This window comes from Crocodylus siamensis, chromosome 1, assembly GCF_052110815.1.
Source record: "Crocodylus siamensis isolate JL-2025a chromosome 1, ASM5211081v1, whole genome shotgun sequence".
In the NCBI taxonomy this organism is placed as follows: Eukaryota; Metazoa; Chordata; order Crocodylia; family Crocodylidae; genus Crocodylus; species Crocodylus siamensis.
Genome location: NC_143395.1, coordinates 194,605,533 through 194,624,740, shown reverse-complemented (window position 1 = coordinate 194,624,740; position 19,208 = coordinate 194,605,533). Strand labels below are relative to the sequence as shown.

Below are 19,208 nucleotides of genomic sequence, written 5' to 3'. Positions count from 1 at the left end.
TTGTATTCTTGTCTGCCACATCTTTGATGTTTCTGGTTAGTATTAGCGGGAGGTTCTCACAAAGAAAAAAAGGGAAAAAAAATCACCTTGGACCACCTGGCTGGCTGAATTTATGAGGCTCCTCCTTCCCCTTCACCTCAACCTTACCACACCTCAGTTATTAAATCAAAGAAAGAAAACACAACAACTTCTGGGGTGACTTCCTCCCTGGACAGGGCTGTACAAACCCCAGTCCCTCTGGACTTAAGGGGCCTGGGTCATAGCCCAGCCACTGGCTTCACTTAGGACAATTTGATAAGTCCACTTGTAGATAGAAAAGAGAAAAAAAAACAACCCTCTCAGTCAAGGTGAGTACACCAAAGAAAAAAACCTGAATACTGTTCCTCCAGGCTTCCACAAGCAGTCCTCAATGAGTAATCCTGTCTTCTGGGATGGCTAAGGGCTCTAGCTCATCCTCATTCTCCTCTCCCTCACTTACTTTGAGAGAGAGGCTTCTGCCCAAGCATATCCCATCATTCCAAACTTCTACAGTGATACTTCCTTTGGCAGAGGTCCTCCAGTCTCCTTTGCCTTCTCCCCAGGGGTTTGATCCTACTTGGCTGTCAGCAGATCAGCATCGGCAAGGAAACTCCCTAGCATCTCTGGCTTCCAAGTGCTGGGTTCTTCCCTGGGCTGCCCTTCCCTAGGGTCAGAAATACTTGGCATGGTGCATCCTGGGCCAATCCAGAGCATGCACTCACTCCAGAAATGCGGCTGGCTGCTGGGCGCACTAGTGGCAACCCGTTGGTCTCCTGCAGTAAGTAAGGGTGAATTCAACTTTCTTTTCTGGGATTCTCCCTCTTTTTCTTCCCTATATTGGCAGATTGTCTTATCTTTTTAGTGGTCTTGATGTTCCATTCATTAAGCTAACCCTTTTTAGGGCAGTTTTGGTGTCTCCTGTTTCATAGGTTTTAGAGACTCTTTATCTCTTTTCAGAATTGTAGGTCTACCCATGAAGGCCAGTTTTTTTGGAATAGACCAGGTTTTAGCTTTAGTTAAACAGGAAAAGGAGGATGAGGCAGCTGAAGATTAGGTTCTGTCCCTGCTTTATACAGTCATACTTCTGGAAAAATCTTTTATTCTTCATTCTGCCTTTCAAAATCAAGCTTCATATTATATTCCAGGGTGTGTTGTATGCAAGAAAATACGGCTTTCAGATTTGCAGACCATTGCATTTAGCAGTGTCCTGAAGCAAGTAGCAATAAAAAAATGCTGCTATCCTTTAAAGGAGTGCTTTGCATCTATCTGATTTTCTTATAGTCCTTGAAAGATCTTTAGTTTATTGTGTGATTTGAGGTATGTATATCAACATTATTAATTGTTAAATATGACCCAACTCCTTTGCTCCTTTGCTAGAGAAAATGAAACAATCCACAATAAAAACCAAGAAATTGACAGGACTTAAAAGGCTTGTGTTCTCTTTCATCCTAACACACCTAGATAGTGTAATAAATGTTGAATTAACTTCTTTATTAGGAGTGAGTTGGCAACATGCAAATGCAGATATGATGGCTATATGCTATATGTTTATCTAAATGATTTAGAGACTGACGTGATTTCAGTAGAATGAAACTGATAATTCACTGCACAATAGAAAGCTTTGTTGCTCTAAAAACTGCAGTTCTTTTGAAATAAAAGGCATTACAATCTCACAGTGCTGTAAGCAAGTTAAAATGGCATTAATTTATAATGTGATGAAGGAATAGTATTTTCTACAGCCTAATAATGGAGGTTAGATGTTTATGGATCTGATTCACCATATTATTCCAGGTTCAAACTATTATAAATGCACATGAGGTCAATAAATTAGACCCCATTTTTGGATTATATAGAAGGACAGGACAGAAAATGGTAGGTGGTTTCTGCAAAGAGTCAGAAAGAAATGAAAGATTTTTCATAGATTTTTTTTGGGAAATGTTCCGTTTTGGGGATGGGTTTAGCAACAAAACCCAGAAATGTTATTGGTTTTTCACAGACAAAAATCTGTACAGTTTGAATTAGAGCAAATGTAGGGAAACTTGCATTAAGAAAAAATGGTAAAATTTTGTCAACAAAAAGTTTTGAAGAAAAAATGTCCACTAGTTTAATTACCTATAATTAGCCAGCTCTTCAACAGGCCTAAATCTGGATAGTTTTCTTGACACTAACTATGATGAGTATATCTGCTGAAGATTGGCTTAAACACAGTAAAAAAAAGAAATGTTAGTGGGGAATTACTTAATTCCTCCCATAATCTTCTCCAATCAGGACAGGCATTATTTGGACGAAGTTATAAGTGTTTCAAATTAGAAGAAACTAGGTTTGGGTTTTGTTTTATCATAAATTTTTTTACCTACCTAAATAGTCTGAGATGATCTGCAAGTTTTGGAATATCAGTGATGTCCTCCTAGGAATAATCAAGAATAATTTTAGTACAAAATATTTCCCAAATATCTGTTGCATTCATTAAGTCCTGCTTTCTTACCCAAGTTATCAGGACCTAAGCTAAAGTGTTTGGTTCAGTGGCTTCAGTGAAAGCAGGCTTAGCACACAGAATTACATACCAAAATGCTGTTTGTTTTTCCACCTTCCAATGTTACTTCCAGATTGGAAAGTGCAGCTTCCACTTCATCTACTTCTGAGTCGTGTGTGAAGTCTTGTGCCTCTGATGATAAGGATAGCTTGCTTACATGGTACTGTAATACAATACAAAGAGTTGGACTTGAAAAGGGCTAGTCCATTTCAAACACAATCTAAATATTAGCTTGGGATGTGTAATCAAAGAATATGAAAACAGTATGACTCATTTTTCTAGGGCTTGGTCTCTGTTGGAGGGGGGTCCTGCAATGAGGAGATTGAGATGGAATTTTTATTGACTGTATGGAATTTCTAATGTAGTTATCACTAAAATGTTTGCTTGGTGTCTGCTGCATAAGTCTACCAGCCTACACGCTGTTAGCATGGCTTAGCTGCTAAGAGTCTTACCCTTGCTATGTTCTCTGTCCATATAAAGCAAAAACCAGATCTAAATTGAACAGCCAGATGCTGTGGCAGGTTAATATGGCAAACTTTGAAATCTGTGGCAGCTTCATTTATATTTTAAAAGGAAGCATGGTCTTATTTGCACTGCAGTAGCCACTTCCATGAATTTGCTCTGTGACTACCACAGTATCCTTTTTTATAGTTAATTTTCATATTAAACTCAAATGTGTTTCATGCTGGCCCTACATTTTTGGTATTTTGCAGATTTTTGTATTGTCAGCATATAAGCGCTTTGGGAAACTTGTCATGGGGATAACAGCTGCGACATAAAGCAACACTTCTATAACAACTCCCTCCGAAACCAACAGTTATTAAAGTTTCATTCTGTATTGCAGCTAACTGATCAAATGCCTTCTGCAAATGAAAACACAGAGTTCTGACTTAATGCAGTTATAGCTGCTTTAGCAAATATTAATAAAGGGTGAGAAAAGGCACATGTAAGCGACGTACACTGCTTTAATCTGAGTGTCAAATGCTTTACAGAACCTAGGCATTTATCACAAAGCAAATGTAAGCACAAGAGCAAAGGACAACTAGAGCAGAACTGTTAGGCCTCACTCTTTCTATCACATTCCTGTCCTAGCTTGCGTCTGCTCCTTGTGAGAAAACTGGTTTTGCAACTCAGATCAAGTACATGCCTGCAATGCAGCAAAGATCAACAATTCTTCCTCTGTGCAGTCAATTTCTTCTAATAGGATGGCCCACCGGGCTTGTTCATAGAGTTGGTTTATTCGTACAGCATCGTACTGCATCAGAAAGAGAGACATAGTGTAACCTTAGTTCATGAAGGACTCCTCAATGATATTAGACAACAAATGAAATGCTGATCACTTTGAAGTCCATGGCAAAACATCCAGTGATTTCAGTGGGATCAGACTTTAACCCACATTTTAATTTGACTAGGAGGCATGCTGCTATTTATCAAAGTTCACAACTGGCAAAGCAGGGCCACAACTTCAGCTGCTGTGAATGAGGTAAGCTACAATTCACAATAGAGCTTTGCCATTTTGCACCAAATTCATTTCTGCAACAAACAAATAACCCAAAAAGCATCCCCCAGAAAGCAAAAGACCCCTTGACTTGCTGAAATCTCTATGCAGCTATCAATAGAAATGCAAATGACCATGGGAGAAATTTAAAAGAGCATGAATGTGATTTAGGAACCTCTATCTGAAGTTACTTAGGCCCAGACCCTCAAAACCAAATAGGCACCTGGCTCCAGCTCATTTCCATAATGGTTTGAATGCCTGGGCACCCATACTGATAGGCGCCTTGGGAGCCAGGGTCTCCCTGGAAGTCAGTTTTGGAAATAGAACGTAGTCTCCTAAACCGCTTAAGTTTTTGTAGACTTTACGCCAATATTTCTTAATGACCCAGTTGAACAAAATACAGGAAATAGAGAAGCTCTGAGCCTAGCTGGAGCTAAGCAGCCTGGCATGACACCCACTCAGAGCACTACCCCTGCTCTAACCGGACTCTCCCTCCTTAACCAGATGTTGCTGAAGGGATGGAGCCTTCTGAATTGAGTAGAAGGTGGTTGGGGAACAGATATTAGCTGTGGAGGTTTATCATGTGGCACAAAAAACAAGAACCCAGAAGAAGATAGGGCTTCCTACCATGAACTTAACAGAAGTATATGAGAATGTGGGAAAAATAAGACACTACTCTTTGCCTATTTGGCCTCCAAAGTGACAGAGTGAAGCCAACAGGCGTCTTTTCATTTACTACATTAGAGTGGGATTGGTCATTCCTACAGGAGAGACTGAGTTGTCCTGCCATGTTTTGAGGACACAATCTTAGCTGAACAATCTGGGAGAAACAGAAATTGCTTGATACTAGCACTCTAAGTGGCCCTTAACTGGGATTACTAACTAAAACCCCAAATATTTGTGCTGCAGCTTTGACAGCAGGCAAACAAAACCAAGCAACAGAATGACAGGGTTAATTAGCCTCTTACTTTGGGATTCAAATCAAAGAAAGTGTAGTATTTAAAGCGTAAGAAAAGCTGATCATCTTCCTGGATGCCTTGTTCCATTAGTGACCGGGATGAATCTAGCCAGCTGGAGGAGGGAAAAAAACCCACATGAATTCAACTGGGCAGCGAGAACAAATGCACACACAAAGTGACAAATTAGGTAATGGCAGCAAGAATGGGCAGCTTTGGCTTCTACAAGTACAGGCAAAACTCACAGAGCTCATGAAGTGTGCATTTTTTATGCTTGTCTATTTATTAAAGTGTTTTTAATGTAGAAACACAGTTACCAGAGAGGCTCAGGCCAGCAGTCCATGGAGCTTCAGATCCTCCTTCTGCCACAGGCCTGAGTCGGCTGCTACAGAAGAAGATAGCAAAAACTCTGCAGCAGGCACCTCTGAAATAGTTTCATAGTAGCTAGAGTCGGAAGGGACCTAGGTAGATCATCTAGTCCGACCCCCTGCCTTGGCAGGAAAGAGCACCGGGGTCAGATGACCCTGGCAAGGTGCTCATCTAACTTCCTTTTAAAAATCCCCAGGCTAGGAGCCTGCACCACTTCCCCTGGAAGCTGGTTCCAGGCCCTAGCCGCCCTGACTGTGAAGTAGCGCCTCCTAATATCTAATCTAAACTTACCCTCCGCCAGTTTGTGACCGTTATTCCTGGTCACTCCTGGCAGCGCACGGGGGAACAGGGACTCCCCCAGTACCTGCTGATCCCCCCTGACCAGTTTGTAGCAGGCCACAAGGTCCCCCCTTAGCCTTCTCTTGTGGAGGCTAAACAGGTTCAGGTCCCGTAGCCTCTCCTCATAAGGCCTGCCCTGCTGACCCCTGATCATACGAGTGGCCCTCCTCTGAACTCTTTCCATATTGTCCACGTCCCTCTTGAAGTGTGGCGCCCAGAACTGGACGCAGTACTCCAGCTGCGGCCTGACCAGTGCCGCATAGCGGGGGAGGATCACCTCCCTGGACCTGCTCGAGATGCATCTGTGGATGCATGACAGGGTACGGTTGGCCTTCTTGACTGCCTCCCCACACTGCCGGCCCATGTTCATCGTGGAGTCAATGACGACTCCAAGATCCTTTTCCGTCTCCGTGCTGGCAAGAGGGGAGTTCCCCAACCTGTAAGTGTGGTGCCGGTTCTTCCTCCCCATGTGCAACACCTTGCACTTATCAGTGTTAAACCCCATCCTATTCTCATCCGCCCACCGTTGCAACCTGTCAAGGTCAGCTTGTAGCCTATTGCACCCTTCTAGTGCACCCACATCCCCCCACATCTTAGTGTCATCAGCAAACTTGAACAGGGTGCTTTCTACCCCGTCATCCAAGTCACTGATGAAGATGTTGAACAGTGCGGGCCCGAGGACCGAGCCCTGCGGAACCCCACTGCCCACATCCTTCCAGGTCGAGAAGAACCCATCCACTACCACCCTCTGGGTGCGGCCCTCCAACCAGTTGGCGACCCATTTGACCGTGTGGGCATCGACACCACAGTCTCCCAGCTTTTTGATGAGGACAGGGTGAGAGACAGTGTCGAAAGCCTTCCGGAAGTCCAAAAAGACTACATCCACAGCAACCCCTGCGTCTAATGATTTGGTGACCTGATCGTAAAAGGCCACCAGGTTGGTCTGACAAGACCTGCCACTGATGAACCCATGTTGGTTGCCCCTAAGCATGCATTCCCCCGCAAGGCCCTCCTGGATGTGTGCCAGGATAATTTTTTCAAAGAGCTTACCCGGGATTGAAGTAAGACTAACTGGCCTGTAATTTCCCGGGTCCTCTTTTTTTCCCTTTTTGAAGATAGGGACCACATTGGCCCTCTTCCAGTCCTCCGGCACCTCGCCAGAGCACCACGAGTGCTCATAGAGCCGCGCCAGGGGTCCCGCAGTGACCTCGGCCAGTTCCTGTAGAACCCTAGGGTGAAGATCGTCCGGACCAGCAGACTTGAACACGTCCAGCCTCTCCAGAAGTACCCTAACTCCTCGCTAACCCCTGGCCCAGGCGTGTCTCTCTCGGGGCCCGAGGGGGGCCCAGCAGGGAGGTGGCTGAACTGGTCCCTACTTAGGAAGACAGAGGCAAAGAAATCGTTAAATATGTTAGCTTTGTCATCTGGCGTGATGACTAAGTTGCCCATCGTGTCCTGCAGGGGCCCCACATTACCCGGGACCCTCTTTTTACCCCTTATGTATTTGAAGAAGGACTTCTTATTGTCCTTAATCCGGGAAGCTAGTCCTATCTCCAACTCTGCCTTGGCCCTCCTGACTGCCCCCCTACATCCTCGGGCGACTGTAACATAGTCCTTCTTGGTGATGACCCCATCTCTCCATTGGGTATATGCCTCCCTTTTAGCAAGGAGACATTCCCGGATGCTCTTAGTGAGCCATGGGGGTTTATGTGCCCTCCTGCTCCCTTTGACCCTTGTTGGGATTACCTCCCTTTGGGCATGGAGGATCGTCTCCTTAAGGAGCAACCACTCACCTTCGACATCTGATTCCCTTCCCCACTGGGTCCTCAGCGCTTCCCCAACGATCCTCCTTAGCTTGTTGAAGTCAGCCCCCCTAAAGTCTAGGGCTGTTGCCTCTCCCCTGTGACTCTCCCCTCCCCCCCACAAGGAAAGTTTCCTCCTGATCCCCCTGTACTTAGGAGGTCTTTAACCCTTCCAAAAATCATGCTTATTTTTAGCTTTTACTGTATTTTCTAACTTTGGCTATTGTTGTCTTCCACAAAAATATCTAAATCCCCTACTGAACCCCAGAATGTTCAGACATCCCCATGCCTGTGCAACACTCAAAATATAGAAAAACAAAACCATTACCTTTTAATAATGCAAAAACCTTACTACCTCTTGTTCCTTCTCATGTTGTATGGATAGCATCACTCTCTTGTGCACAACACATAGACACACTTCTATATTGTACTTCAACTTATTAGCAAAAAGCCCATTTTGGGTTTTATTGCTGAACTGGTTCTTGTATAGACTACTTAAAAAGTATCGTCAGGATCCTTGTCAATGTACACTAGGTCAGCTATAGGGTCTTTATACTAAGAACTCTTATATCATCTTATCAAGCATTGGCACCAACATCAAAGCCTTGGGAATAGCTTTTCATAGATTTCACTTTAGGGCTGGAAGGGGACCTTGTGAGATCATCAGGTTTTGCTGGTGCTAAAGAGCTAGGAAAAAGAGGACATTGTAGTGATCTTTGTAGATCTGACTGATGAGAATTTGCCAACTGTAGCCTTCATCCTATGCCTGTAGAATTCCACTGTTTAGTCCAGATACTGATTTGCACTGAAGAACAAGAGTGGTGGAGTGGCTTATTGTGTGTTACAATGCTAGGGAAGAGCAAGCAAGCTCTGGCATGCTTGTGCCTGTTCTAGGTTCAGGGCTGAGGTCTAGGTGTGTACATAGAGCATCACAACCTATGCCTTAGCCAGAGAGGATGCATCTACTATAACCCTGCCCACTTATATGACTGCTGATACTGGGGACCAAACCAGGGATCTCCAGAGCTCCAACAATGAGCAACTACCGCTTAAGAACAAGATCTAGGTTCTCAAGCTGACAGCTGTGAATACTTACAGCCTCCTCTGGGGATGACAACGGAGTGTGCTATGCATCCTGTTCTGTCTCTGATTCACAGAAGATAGACTGGTTTGTGGCAGCTCATTTTGTGCTAATATATCAGCTAGCACCATGCATACAGTTATCAGTTATTCCACTGTAATGGGCTATATGCTCACTTACCCCATAGTAACTGAAAGCTGACACCATGATGAGTAACCCTCCTCTCAGTGAGGACTCAAGCTACTGCAGTTTAGCTTCCACTTACCATAGACAGTTATTAGGCTGGGGATCTTGACTGGGGTGTGCCAGTACTCCTGCTGGTACTATAATCCAGAGGTCCCTGGCTAAAGGGTCTTGCCCTTTTGCTCAGACTCAGACTGATCATCACATTTTGGCACAAAAAGGGATTTTACCCCATGGTCAAATTGGTACAGACGGTGGGGGTTTTTGTCTTCCTTTGATTCTGTACATTGTTTGGATGTCCATATTTTCAGTGTGAGGAGGTACTGTTAATAGACACAGGGACAAATTCCCCTTTTAGTTTCACCAACATGATGCTATTTGCTTCAGTGGTCTTCTATGGGTCTAACCAAGAAATGCAGTCCCATTTCTTTTACAATTACACTGGAAGTCACTTTACATAAAATCACGATCACAAAAACATCACAGAAGGCAAAAAAGGATATGAGACAAATGAAAAAGCCTGATTTTCAAACGCTGTGTCTCTTGTCTTAAACAGCTGGATTACTGATACCCTTATTCAGCCAGCTCAGATACCCAAGAGCCTTACCCTGCACTGAGTTTGGCTTTGTCAGCTAAGGTCCGTGGCTGGTACATTTCAGCTAGCACTTCTGGAGGACAATTGGGAGGGCTGAAGGCAAGGATGCTGCAGTTCTGCTCAGTCAGGGGGCTGTCACTGAACCATGTAACTGTAGCAGAAGCTGGTGTTCCATTGACAGGGTCATAAATGGGAGTCATGGTTTTACTGTATAAGCCAGGACTTGCTGCAAGATAAAACAGTAATGTGTTATTCCAATGCAAGCTGGTAGTGACCACTAGTTAAGCTACCAACTACTATCCATTATAAAAGAGTCTCAAATGTTGCTTTAAGCTCCCACACCTCCATTGTTTGCAGATGGCCTTTAATATCAGGCAGCAGACAAGCAGTGCTTTTTCTTTGTTCCATGGAATTCCATTGAGATTTGTCTGGAATATAAAGGGTTATTAAAGATCACCCTTTTCCTTCTCTTCCTTGCAGTCTGCCCAAATCACTGAGCATTCCAAGGTTGCACATATATCCCCAAAATGCAGCAGAATGTTTGAAGACCATGGTCTCAGTCGGGTACCTTTTTGCATGGGAATTACACATGGCAATAGGGGAAGAGAATTTAAAAAAAAACAAACCCCAGGAAGGTGTGGTTTCATATTCACAAACTCAGCAGGGGATGGAGATGAGACCTGTTAGCACTTTCAGTTCATTTCCAATATTGGCTAGATTTTAAGTCAACACTATCCCCATATCCTCTGATCCTTATTAAACCCCATGTCTTTTTCCATTTTAGCTGCACAACATAAAGAATAGTTTTCCCTGCCTTAGCCTTACAATCTTTGTGAGCCTTGCCGCCTTTCTTTTTTTTAAATCAGGTGACTAAAATTATCTAGGCTTTTGTTACCTGGAGATCCTGAATTCACTGGAGAGTTGGTCAAGTTTAAAATATCTTCTATGACTGGTTCCTTATTGTTTTTGTCCTTTTTCTTTTTCTTTTTCAAAGTGTCTTCTGACTGCTTCAATAAGGAGAGTTCTTCTGATCGTCTAATATCTACAAGAAGAGTTTAGAAATTAAGGCAACAAAATCAGGTATAGTAATGGGTTGTAAAGGCCACATGGCAACCTCACTTGGGACACATGCCTGAATCCCACCTCACAGCTCTATAAAAGCATCCACAGACCAGCTGTAAAACCAAGTGACAGCTAGAGTTGCCAAAGCCTTTGTGCTCTGGAGGTGGAGTTTTCCAAGATTTAGTCCTCTTTCTGTATTTAAGTTAACTGCATTTCAAAATATCAGGGAACAGATTCTTTTCTCATTAACACCCATGCAACCACCTTTGACTATACTGATTTAAACAGAGTGGCTTGCATCTTTAGAATTGAGAACAGAATTAACCCCTACTACATCTGAAGCGCAGCCATTTTATTTCCCTATTAAAAGCTATTCTTTTTGATGTTCAGGTGCCATCTAGACTACATCAGCAATATTATATCAAGCACATATCCAGTTAGATATTCTTGTATTATAGCAAGAAAAGTACAAGCTATATGTCATGAACTAAGAAACATTATATCACTTGATTCATTCATGCAACCATTTCTGAAGCTGGATTAATACAGGAACCCTGTAAATATTTTTGTAGGTAGGAATACTGAATACAGCCAAAGGCTGGTTGAACAGTTATGGTGCCAGTTCATTACAGTTGCTAAATGTAATAAAGACACGTTACCCTTTTTACAATCCAATGCTAAAAGATTGAATTAAAAACTAACTGTAGTTAACATGGTTTGCGGTGACAGATTGTTTATGAAGTTGAGTGTGTTAATGGGTTAATTTCTGGGAGATCTACATTTAGCAGGGATTACGTATGCTCTCAAATGAGAGGATTTTGGAGAATGCCACAGCCTCAGTTTTAATCTTGTTGGACACATCCACCAGAGATCTGGCATATTTCAAAAATACTGCTAATCGCTGTTTAGAGAAGAGCTGTCATTGGAATACAAGGGATGTCATGACTCAGTGGTATAGCATACTGATAGGATTGAGTGGGGAAGCAGGTTGTGTGCCCTGGTTTAAAGAATGTTATACATTTCCCAAGCACTAAGGGCTTGTCTACACAAAGAAGCTGGTGTGCTGTGAAGCATGTATTCCTTGTTTAGACAAAACTGACTCGCAAGAAGAAGTGAAGATAATGGGCCATATTGTTTCCTGTCTCATTTAGGCCACTGGTGTCACCATAGTATAAAACCGGTATGAAAGGAAAACAAGGCTAAATCTGTTCAAGGCATCTGTTCAGCTCTACATGGTTAGAGAACTCCAGAAAGCCATCCTCAAGTGTTACTGACCAGCACCCATGTGTACCATGGGAGACATTTCTGATTTAATTTGGATCAAAGATTTATAAGGGCTGGGAACAACTAGGTAAGTGACTTGGGGTAGGTAGAGAAAATAAAGACCTAGGCTCAGTTCAAAAAGGGATGTACTTGCAATTGGGGATTCCATCCAATATCTCTGAGCTAAACAGGATTTTTGCATGAGCAGAGACTCATTAAAGCAAGGCACCTAACAAATAAGACTGCTGAAGTGCTGAAATTCCAATACAGCAGGAGATACAGTTTCACTTACTAAGGGTCTTGCAGATGTCACTGACAGCCTTGAACACCACAGAAGAGAAGCTTGCTTTCAGCCTCACGGTCTTCATGTTTGGCAAGCGAAGGCGCAGCATTTTGTGCTGGTTAGTAAACAGCAGCTTAGCATCTGCCTGCACCCCGTACTTATCGAGAGTCCAATGGGTTTTCAGAAGCCAACATTTTTTTTGCTCCCACCAGAGAGCATAGTCTGACCAATCCTGTGATAAATCTAAGGGGAACATAAAATTAAAGTCATTCAACCTGCATGATCATGAATATACTGGAAGGCTGATCATCTCAAGACACTTGTTTTGAAAAACACGTATGCAAACTAGGAGTAATTAATGTTACTAATATTTTCAGTTGAGGAACAGTGAGGAATGATGACTGAGATTATGGCCTGATTGTGCAAGCTCTAGTAAGAGATGGTCCTTGTCTCAAAGAATTATTTTTAAATTCACTGAGTGTGTCTACATGTGCATTTTAATGTGCAGTAGCCCATTTTAATGAGCGTTAAAGTGTCAGTAAAAAAAACATGCTATTTAATGTGCATTAAAATGGGGTAATGTGCATTTTCCTAGTACAGTAAAAGCCCTGTTTTCCAACATGAGTGGGGAATGGCGGGTGTTGATAATCTTAAAATACCAGTTACGTGAGGCACAGGGGTTTCCAGCTGGACGTGGAGGGAGGTGGCGGCCACACACAAAGCAGCAGTAGTGCAGGGTGGTGGCAGAGGCCACCATATGCAAACCCCGCTGCCCTTTCATGGCCGGCTGGCTGGAAATTCCGGTTAATAGAAATGCTGGTTAGTAAAATGCCGGATAACAGGGCTTTTACTGTACCTTACAATGGAGGGTGTTTTTACTCCAAAGGATGAAAAAGTGGTCCCACAATTAATGGGAAAGAATCACCGAGTGGCTCAGCTCGCTGCTGTGCTAGAAACCAGAGACAAGTTCCAAAGTCCTTGCAAAACACACAAGTGACTCCAGCATCAGTGAGGACACACACATTCAGACACAGCTTTGCATGGCAGCTGCTCACACCTAATCTAGGCTAACCAAGACATGGAGGCCCAATATTGATCCCTCTGGTTAACTGCTGTTAAGGCAATACCAAAATAACTGAGACAAAAGGTAGGAGAAAGACATTATTATTAGCCTGTATTAGGTTGTAGAAACCTCATAGTTTCTTAGTTTCTAGGGTCAGAAGGGACCGGAACAGATCATCAACTCCGACCCCCTGCCCTGGGCAGGAATGAGTGCTGGGATCACAATACCCCAGCCAGATATCTATCCAACCTCCTCTTGAAGACTGCCAAGGTAGGGGAGAGCACCACCTCCCTTGGGACCCCATTCCAGAGGCTGGCAGCCCCAACCGTGTAGTAATGCCTCCTGATATCAAGACTGAACCTGCTCTCAATCAATTTGTGGCCATTATTCCTCATTATCCCAGGTGGTACCTGGGGGAACAGAGCCTCACCTATTTTCTGCTGGTCCCTCCCGGTGAGTTTATAGATGATCACCAGATCCCCTCTCAGTCTTCTCTTGTGGAGGCTGAATAGAGTCAAGCCCTTTAGTCTATCTTAGTAGGACCTGGCCTACTGCCCCCGGACCATGCGAGTGGCCCTCCTCTGGAGCCTCTCAAGGTTAGCCACATCCCTCTTGAAGTGCAGTGACCAGAACTGGAGGCAACTCCAAGTGTGGTACCACACAGGAGGGAAGGATCACCTCCCTGGACCTGCTTGTGATGCATCTGTAGATGCATGACAAGGTGCGGCTAGCCTTCCTGACCGCTTCCTCATAATGGTGGCTCATGTCCATCCTGCAGTCAACAATGACTCCAAGATCCCTTTCCGCCACTGTGTTGTTGAGAGGGTGTTCCCCAGCCTACAGGTGTGTTGCAGGTTCCTTCTCCCTAGATGCAGCACCCTGCACTTGTCTGGATTGAATTCCATCCTATTCTCATCCACCCACCTCCTGAGTCAGGAAAGAGTTAATGATTGCTGGAGGCCTAATCAGCTCCCTTCCCCTGCCCCAAACACCTGAGTCTCCTAGGGAGGTGCTAAAAAGGGAGAGCCCAGCCTAGTTAGCCTCTGCTTCAGAGGCTGAATGGATATTTTGGTATGCAGTGTGACTGGCTGGGGTCAGGTACTGAGGACTAGCTGTTCTCAGAGCCTCCCTGGGGACAGGTAGGCCTGGCAAGGGGTAACTGCTTTGTGTAGCTGCTAGTGACTCACTTAGTTTTGCTGGAGTCCTGGTGGAATGAGAGAGTTTTGTGTGTTTGTAGAGCTTTTCTCCTCCTTTTTTGTACTTTGCAGAGTATGAGGGGAGGAGTTTGCTGCTGCTTGTTCACCTTGGACTTTGAGCCCTCATGAAAAGGGAGGGATGGAGTGAGGGCTGTCTTGTGAGTTGGCTGGAGGTTTAAGGCACGTTTGCCTGCAAGGTAGATCAGCTGAAACTCCCAAGAGGAAAACAGAGGCAGAGTAGTGCTGAACTGGGCTATGCTGTTAGGGAATATGAAGAAAGTAGGAAGGCTTTGTCCATTTATTCCTATTTTCCATGAAGCAATTAAGTGACCTTCTCCAAGGCCAAGGATGTGGGTTTAGAAGATGTGAGGTCTATGTAACCCTGGGCAAACTGGTAAAATGAAGCATGATGATGCTTTTCTCCCATCTTCTATCTCTCTTGTCTATTTCCCAAAAGTCCTTAGCACTTGTGCATAGACCTCTTCAACGTCTGCCTTGAGCATAGCAGCATGGCGGCTTGTCTGGTAAGCCCTGTTTATGGCCTTGGGGGGCAAAGGCAATTACAGTGTCTTTGGCCTGTGATGCAAGTCGTTAGGTAGCTCTTTTGCACTCACTTTTGGATCTTATTACCAATCCCCTTCAAACTTAGTTTAAAGACTTTCTTGCCTCTAATGGCCGAACCTCCCTACATGGCAACTGTAGAAGCAGAAATAGTCAAAGATCAAGTAGCAGTACCTTGGTAAAACCTCATGTGTGTACAATGTTCTACTTCAGTTACTTCAAATCTGAGGTGTTTAGTGCAATGATTAGAAATGCAAAGCCCAATGCATTCAGGTTTGAAAAGCATGGCACAGGCAGTGGTAGTAATCAATAACAAGACAGCTAGATCTGATAATGTATGGTCTGTAAAGCCTTACATTCTAGGAAAGAATAATCCATGGGTTGTTTAGGAATAGGATTCGTAAGTCATATGTGGCTCTAGAATAAGGGAAAGAGGGCACTCTGTGCAGATCACTGTGTATACTCCGAAGTCAATCTCAAAATATATGCTTCTTCTTTTTGTGCCCCAAGGGGCTTGGTTGTATTAAGTTCTTGGTTTGTGGCTAGTCTGGCCACCCTGGCATAATTCTTGTGGTGACTGGGGAAAGGAACTACTGTATCTGAAATGCAGGGACAACATTGTCATCTTATGCCATTTACGCTAAACTCTGCTACCCTCTTGGTCTACATGGAACTTCTTTTTGCAAGATCAGTGTTGCAGGGATTATTTTAGTAGGCTGCTTGGCTCACCAGCTAAGGCAATGGACCGGGACTTGGGTTCTAATGTTTGTAGTAACATTGACTAGCTATGTGTATATGAAGCTACAATACTTCTGTTTAACCTTCTGTTGGTCTTATCAGTGGAGTGTGTAAAGTCTCTCTGTCCTCTAGATCTCCCTTCCATTGCATGTATACAGTGTCTAGCACAGGAGGGTTCTGATCATAAGGACCCCAAGTGCTTATACAGAGAACAACAAACCCTTCCAAAAGACTCCCCGTGACAAGTTTCTTCCCCTACATTAGCACTAAGTTCAATTCCAACTGGTCCCACTTATCCTTTGAATTGCCCATCACTAATTAATTGTCTGTTCTCTCATGTTACCCCATCCAAAGTCTCTTGGAAAGCCAGAAGCCGTTAGTCTGTGCCTACCCAGCTGCCGTGTTCTAGATTTTCAGGCTATCTAGAAAAGCAAAGCAACAAAGGAAGCACTGACTAACTTCAGGCTTTCCAATTAGCCTGTCCCCACTCATGGACCGAGATCTCACCATGCTAGGTGCAGTACAACTGGAAGGGTTTTTAAAAGGTAGCTCCTGACCCAAAGAACTCTGAACCTAAGGGAAAATTCAAGTACCAACTGGGAACTGCAGCATGTCTTTTAGAAATGAGGAGATGAGAAAGATAATGGAGCATTGTACTTCCGGGGGAAGGTGGAGTTGCACATAGGAATGTGATAATAGCATGCATGATTTTAAATATCCTCACTTACTCATTTGTTCTACTAATTTGAGCATCACTCCACCAATATGAAGATCTCCTGAGACCCGAAGCGTAAATTCTCTTTGCTCTTCTTCATACTGGTGATCAACTAAGACGATGAGCTCCCAAGAGCTGGCCCCATATTCATTTGAAGAAATCATTGTGATATTATCTACTTAATTTCTGCAGGGAGAAAAAAAACAGAAGAATTTTGAACATGTATTCATTTCCCCCCTGCATGTAACTCAAGCAAAAATGTAGTATTAGGGCTGTGGTACTGTTGTTTTTGAGATCTTGACAATATCTGAAACAGAGTTGTAGAGTTTGTTGTGTTTTTTTCCTTCTCCACCATCATTACCTGCTCTGCTCTGACAATGGTGGAGAGCTCTTACTATCTTTGAATCATCATACCAGGATGGCAAGTTTCTTTCATCCCAGAAGAGCACACCAAGGGGTCACTGGACCAATGGCTAAGGGAAAAGTAGCCTGATGATTCAAAATAGATCCCCTGGGGTGGTGGCAGGGGAGGGAGGAGGAAATGGATTATTGCTTTTTTCATTCCAGCACATGGGGATGACTTCAAGGTTTCCTTCCCCTCCAAACACCAGATCCAAATGAACTTGCTGAGGCTGGACAAATCCCCTCCTTGTCCTAGCCTCCATGGCTATTGCAACTTGTCACCAGCCACTACTGGGAGCCTAGCCTTGGCCCCTGGGGGTGTGCACATGCTCTCTGTTTTTTCATTTCAAATTATAGTAAAACTGTAAAAGTACAACCTACAGCTGTATACTTGTGAATAGAAACTTATATTTGGAATCCTCCCTAGTTTTGACAGGGCTCTGTTGGCCTATGGTATAAGACGTTCCTCAATAAATAGCTGGGGGATGTTACAGGATGGACACTGCACCTAACTTTAACCTATACTGAATTTACAAACCTAAACTTTAGGGCATTAAGGGTTAACAAACTGATCTGGGGCCTGTTTTGCTTCTTCCATTGGTAAAATGTTCAGAGATAGGAGCATCACTTATGTAAAATCACTTTTGGATAGTAAATAACCACACGGGTATAAAGGAAAGAGAAGAATAATAGAAATTAGAGTTGGAAGGGACTTCAGGAGGTCATGTAGTCTCAGGGTTCAAATTACACTTTGACTCTTGTGGGTGAGAGGGTCTGTTTAAAAAAAAAAAAAAAAATTGGGGTGTCCATCATTATGTCCTAAATAAAAAAATCAGAGACCCCCCCCCCAGGTTATAATTTTCAGATTTTGCAGGGAGGCTTTCATCTCTTATGGGATGCAGGGGAGAGGGGGGAAGGCTCACCCCCAGCCCCAGCTCCCTTGTAATTTGAACCCTGTCTAGTTCAACCCCCTGCTCATAGCAGGACTACCCCCAACAATATCATTCCAGCCAGGGCTTTGTTGAGGTGGGCTTTAAAAACCTCAAAGGAGTACAAATCACTTGAGCTGTACTTACTAGAAGTATGCCTAAAGTGCAGGCTGTCCTGAGTACCACAACCTAAACCTGCAGATACTTTTGGAGAAGATGATGCTGTGAGGATACAGGTATCTCTGCTCTGTGATGTACTTTTGCAGCAGCTGATGACATGAACTTGAGTTTCTGAAAGCTTATATATTTAAAAAAAATCTAATTTAGCTAGTCTATAAAGGTGCATCTCGATGCGGAAGGAATAAAGTGGCACCACTTGCACCACCTTCTTGGTTTTAAAACTTTGGGTGGAGCAGGAATCAACTGCCTGGCAGTGGCAGCAGTATTGCTAGTCTGGTGGTGCTGAGGGAGTTGCCCAAATTCATGGCTCATTCTTATCTGCCTCATCCCTTCTTAATTCTTCATCCTGCAAGGGTTAACACCCCTCTCTTCTTATTCATGGCCTTGATGAGGGTCTGCAATTCTGCCCTCTGATGGCTGCTTCTGGTAACAGAGCTCCTATTTCACAGCCCTGCAAATTGTCTTTCTTTTCTTTTTAAACTCATCCCAATGAAGCTATATTTGTTGGTGCTTCAATCTTAAACCCGGTAACACAGCCCTTGGCCCCTAGCATATTAGTAAAGTGCCTAGGTCCTTTTTTTTTTAAGTGGAGAAAAATGGGGGTTGTGTTAGGGGATGAAGCACCTCACCCTGTTTCTCGAATCCTAGGTCTGCCCCTTAGCTTCTGACTTCAGGCTCACCTGGCCAGCTCCCTCTGCCAAGCCCCAAGCTGCTCCCCGCCCCTGGAGCTGCTGAAGGCAACACCAGCGGTGCTGTGGGGCAGGCCAGGGCGCACCTTGTGCCTCCAGCAGGGCTGGGGAGCCAGGGAAGAGCTTTCTGAACCTTGCAGGGCTGCCATCTGGCCACCTCACTCTCCTCCTTCCCCTGCTCTGGTCATGCAGGAAACTGGCTGAGGGCCAAATGGAGAGCGAGGCAGGGGAGGAACCAGCTCAGCTCCCCTCTTCCCTCTCCCACCAAGCCTATAAGCATAGGGGTCCCAAAGGCTCCCCCGCCCCGGCTGCCAGCCCAGCCGCCCCAGCCAGGAGGAGAGCTGCCTGCAGGGCCGAGTGGAGCCCGCTCCGCCGCGGGCAAGCCCCGCCACACTCACTGCCCGCCGCCTCCCGCGGTGCCGCTCCCGAGCTGCGTGCGCTCCGCCGCCGCTGCCGCTCCCCGAGCAGCCGTGTCCCCCGCGCCCCGGCCCGCCCCCCCGCCCGCCTGTCTGGCAGCAGGCGCGGACAGGTAAGGGCAAGCCGGCTGGGGCGCGCAGACACAACAGCAGCGGGCCCGGCCCCGCCCCGCCCCGTCCCGCCCGCCCGCCCGCCCGCGCCCGGCCGCAGCACGGCGGCGTTCGGCTGTTTTACAGGGCTTCAGGCTACGTCTAGCGCACAGCTCGGGCCCGAGCGGCATCGCCTCCGCCTGCGGGCTCCGCGTGGTAGCTACAGCCGGCCAGCGAGCTTGAAGCG

The 19,208-nt window shown here is 45.0% G+C and overlaps 1 protein-coding gene across 3 annotated transcripts in view; it reads right to left on the bottom strand.

Annotated features, from left to right (window-relative positions):
• FERMT1 (FERM domain containing kindlin 1) overlaps window positions 1-19,005 on the bottom strand; it is a 34,966-nt gene extending 15,961 nt beyond the window's left edge. The window contains exons 1-10 of one of the 3 annotated variants that reach the window (XM_090051678.1): window positions 18,854-19,005; window positions 17,734-17,884; window positions 16,269-16,441; window positions 11,992-12,225; window positions 10,270-10,416; window positions 9,387-9,600; window positions 5,018-5,120; window positions 3,699-3,806; window positions 2,583-2,714; window positions 2,376-2,425 (exon numbers count right to left, since the gene is read on the bottom strand). In XM_090051678.1, coding sequence (XP_089907804.1) covers window positions 2,376-2,425; window positions 2,583-2,714; window positions 3,699-3,806; window positions 5,018-5,120; window positions 9,387-9,600; window positions 10,270-10,416; window positions 11,992-12,225; window positions 16,269-16,419 — 1,139 coding nt within the window. In that variant the 5' untranslated portion in view covers window positions 16,420-16,441; window positions 17,734-17,884; window positions 18,854-19,005. Of the gene's footprint in view, window positions 1-2,375; window positions 2,426-2,582; window positions 2,715-3,698; window positions 3,807-5,017; window positions 5,121-9,386; window positions 9,601-10,269; window positions 10,417-11,991; window positions 12,226-16,268; window positions 16,442-17,733; window positions 18,823-18,853 lie in introns of those variants that run through there. The other 2 variants (XM_090051661.1, XM_090051670.1) reach the window with 2 other exon arrangements.
• Between the last annotated feature and the right edge of the window lie 203 nt (window positions 19,006-19,208).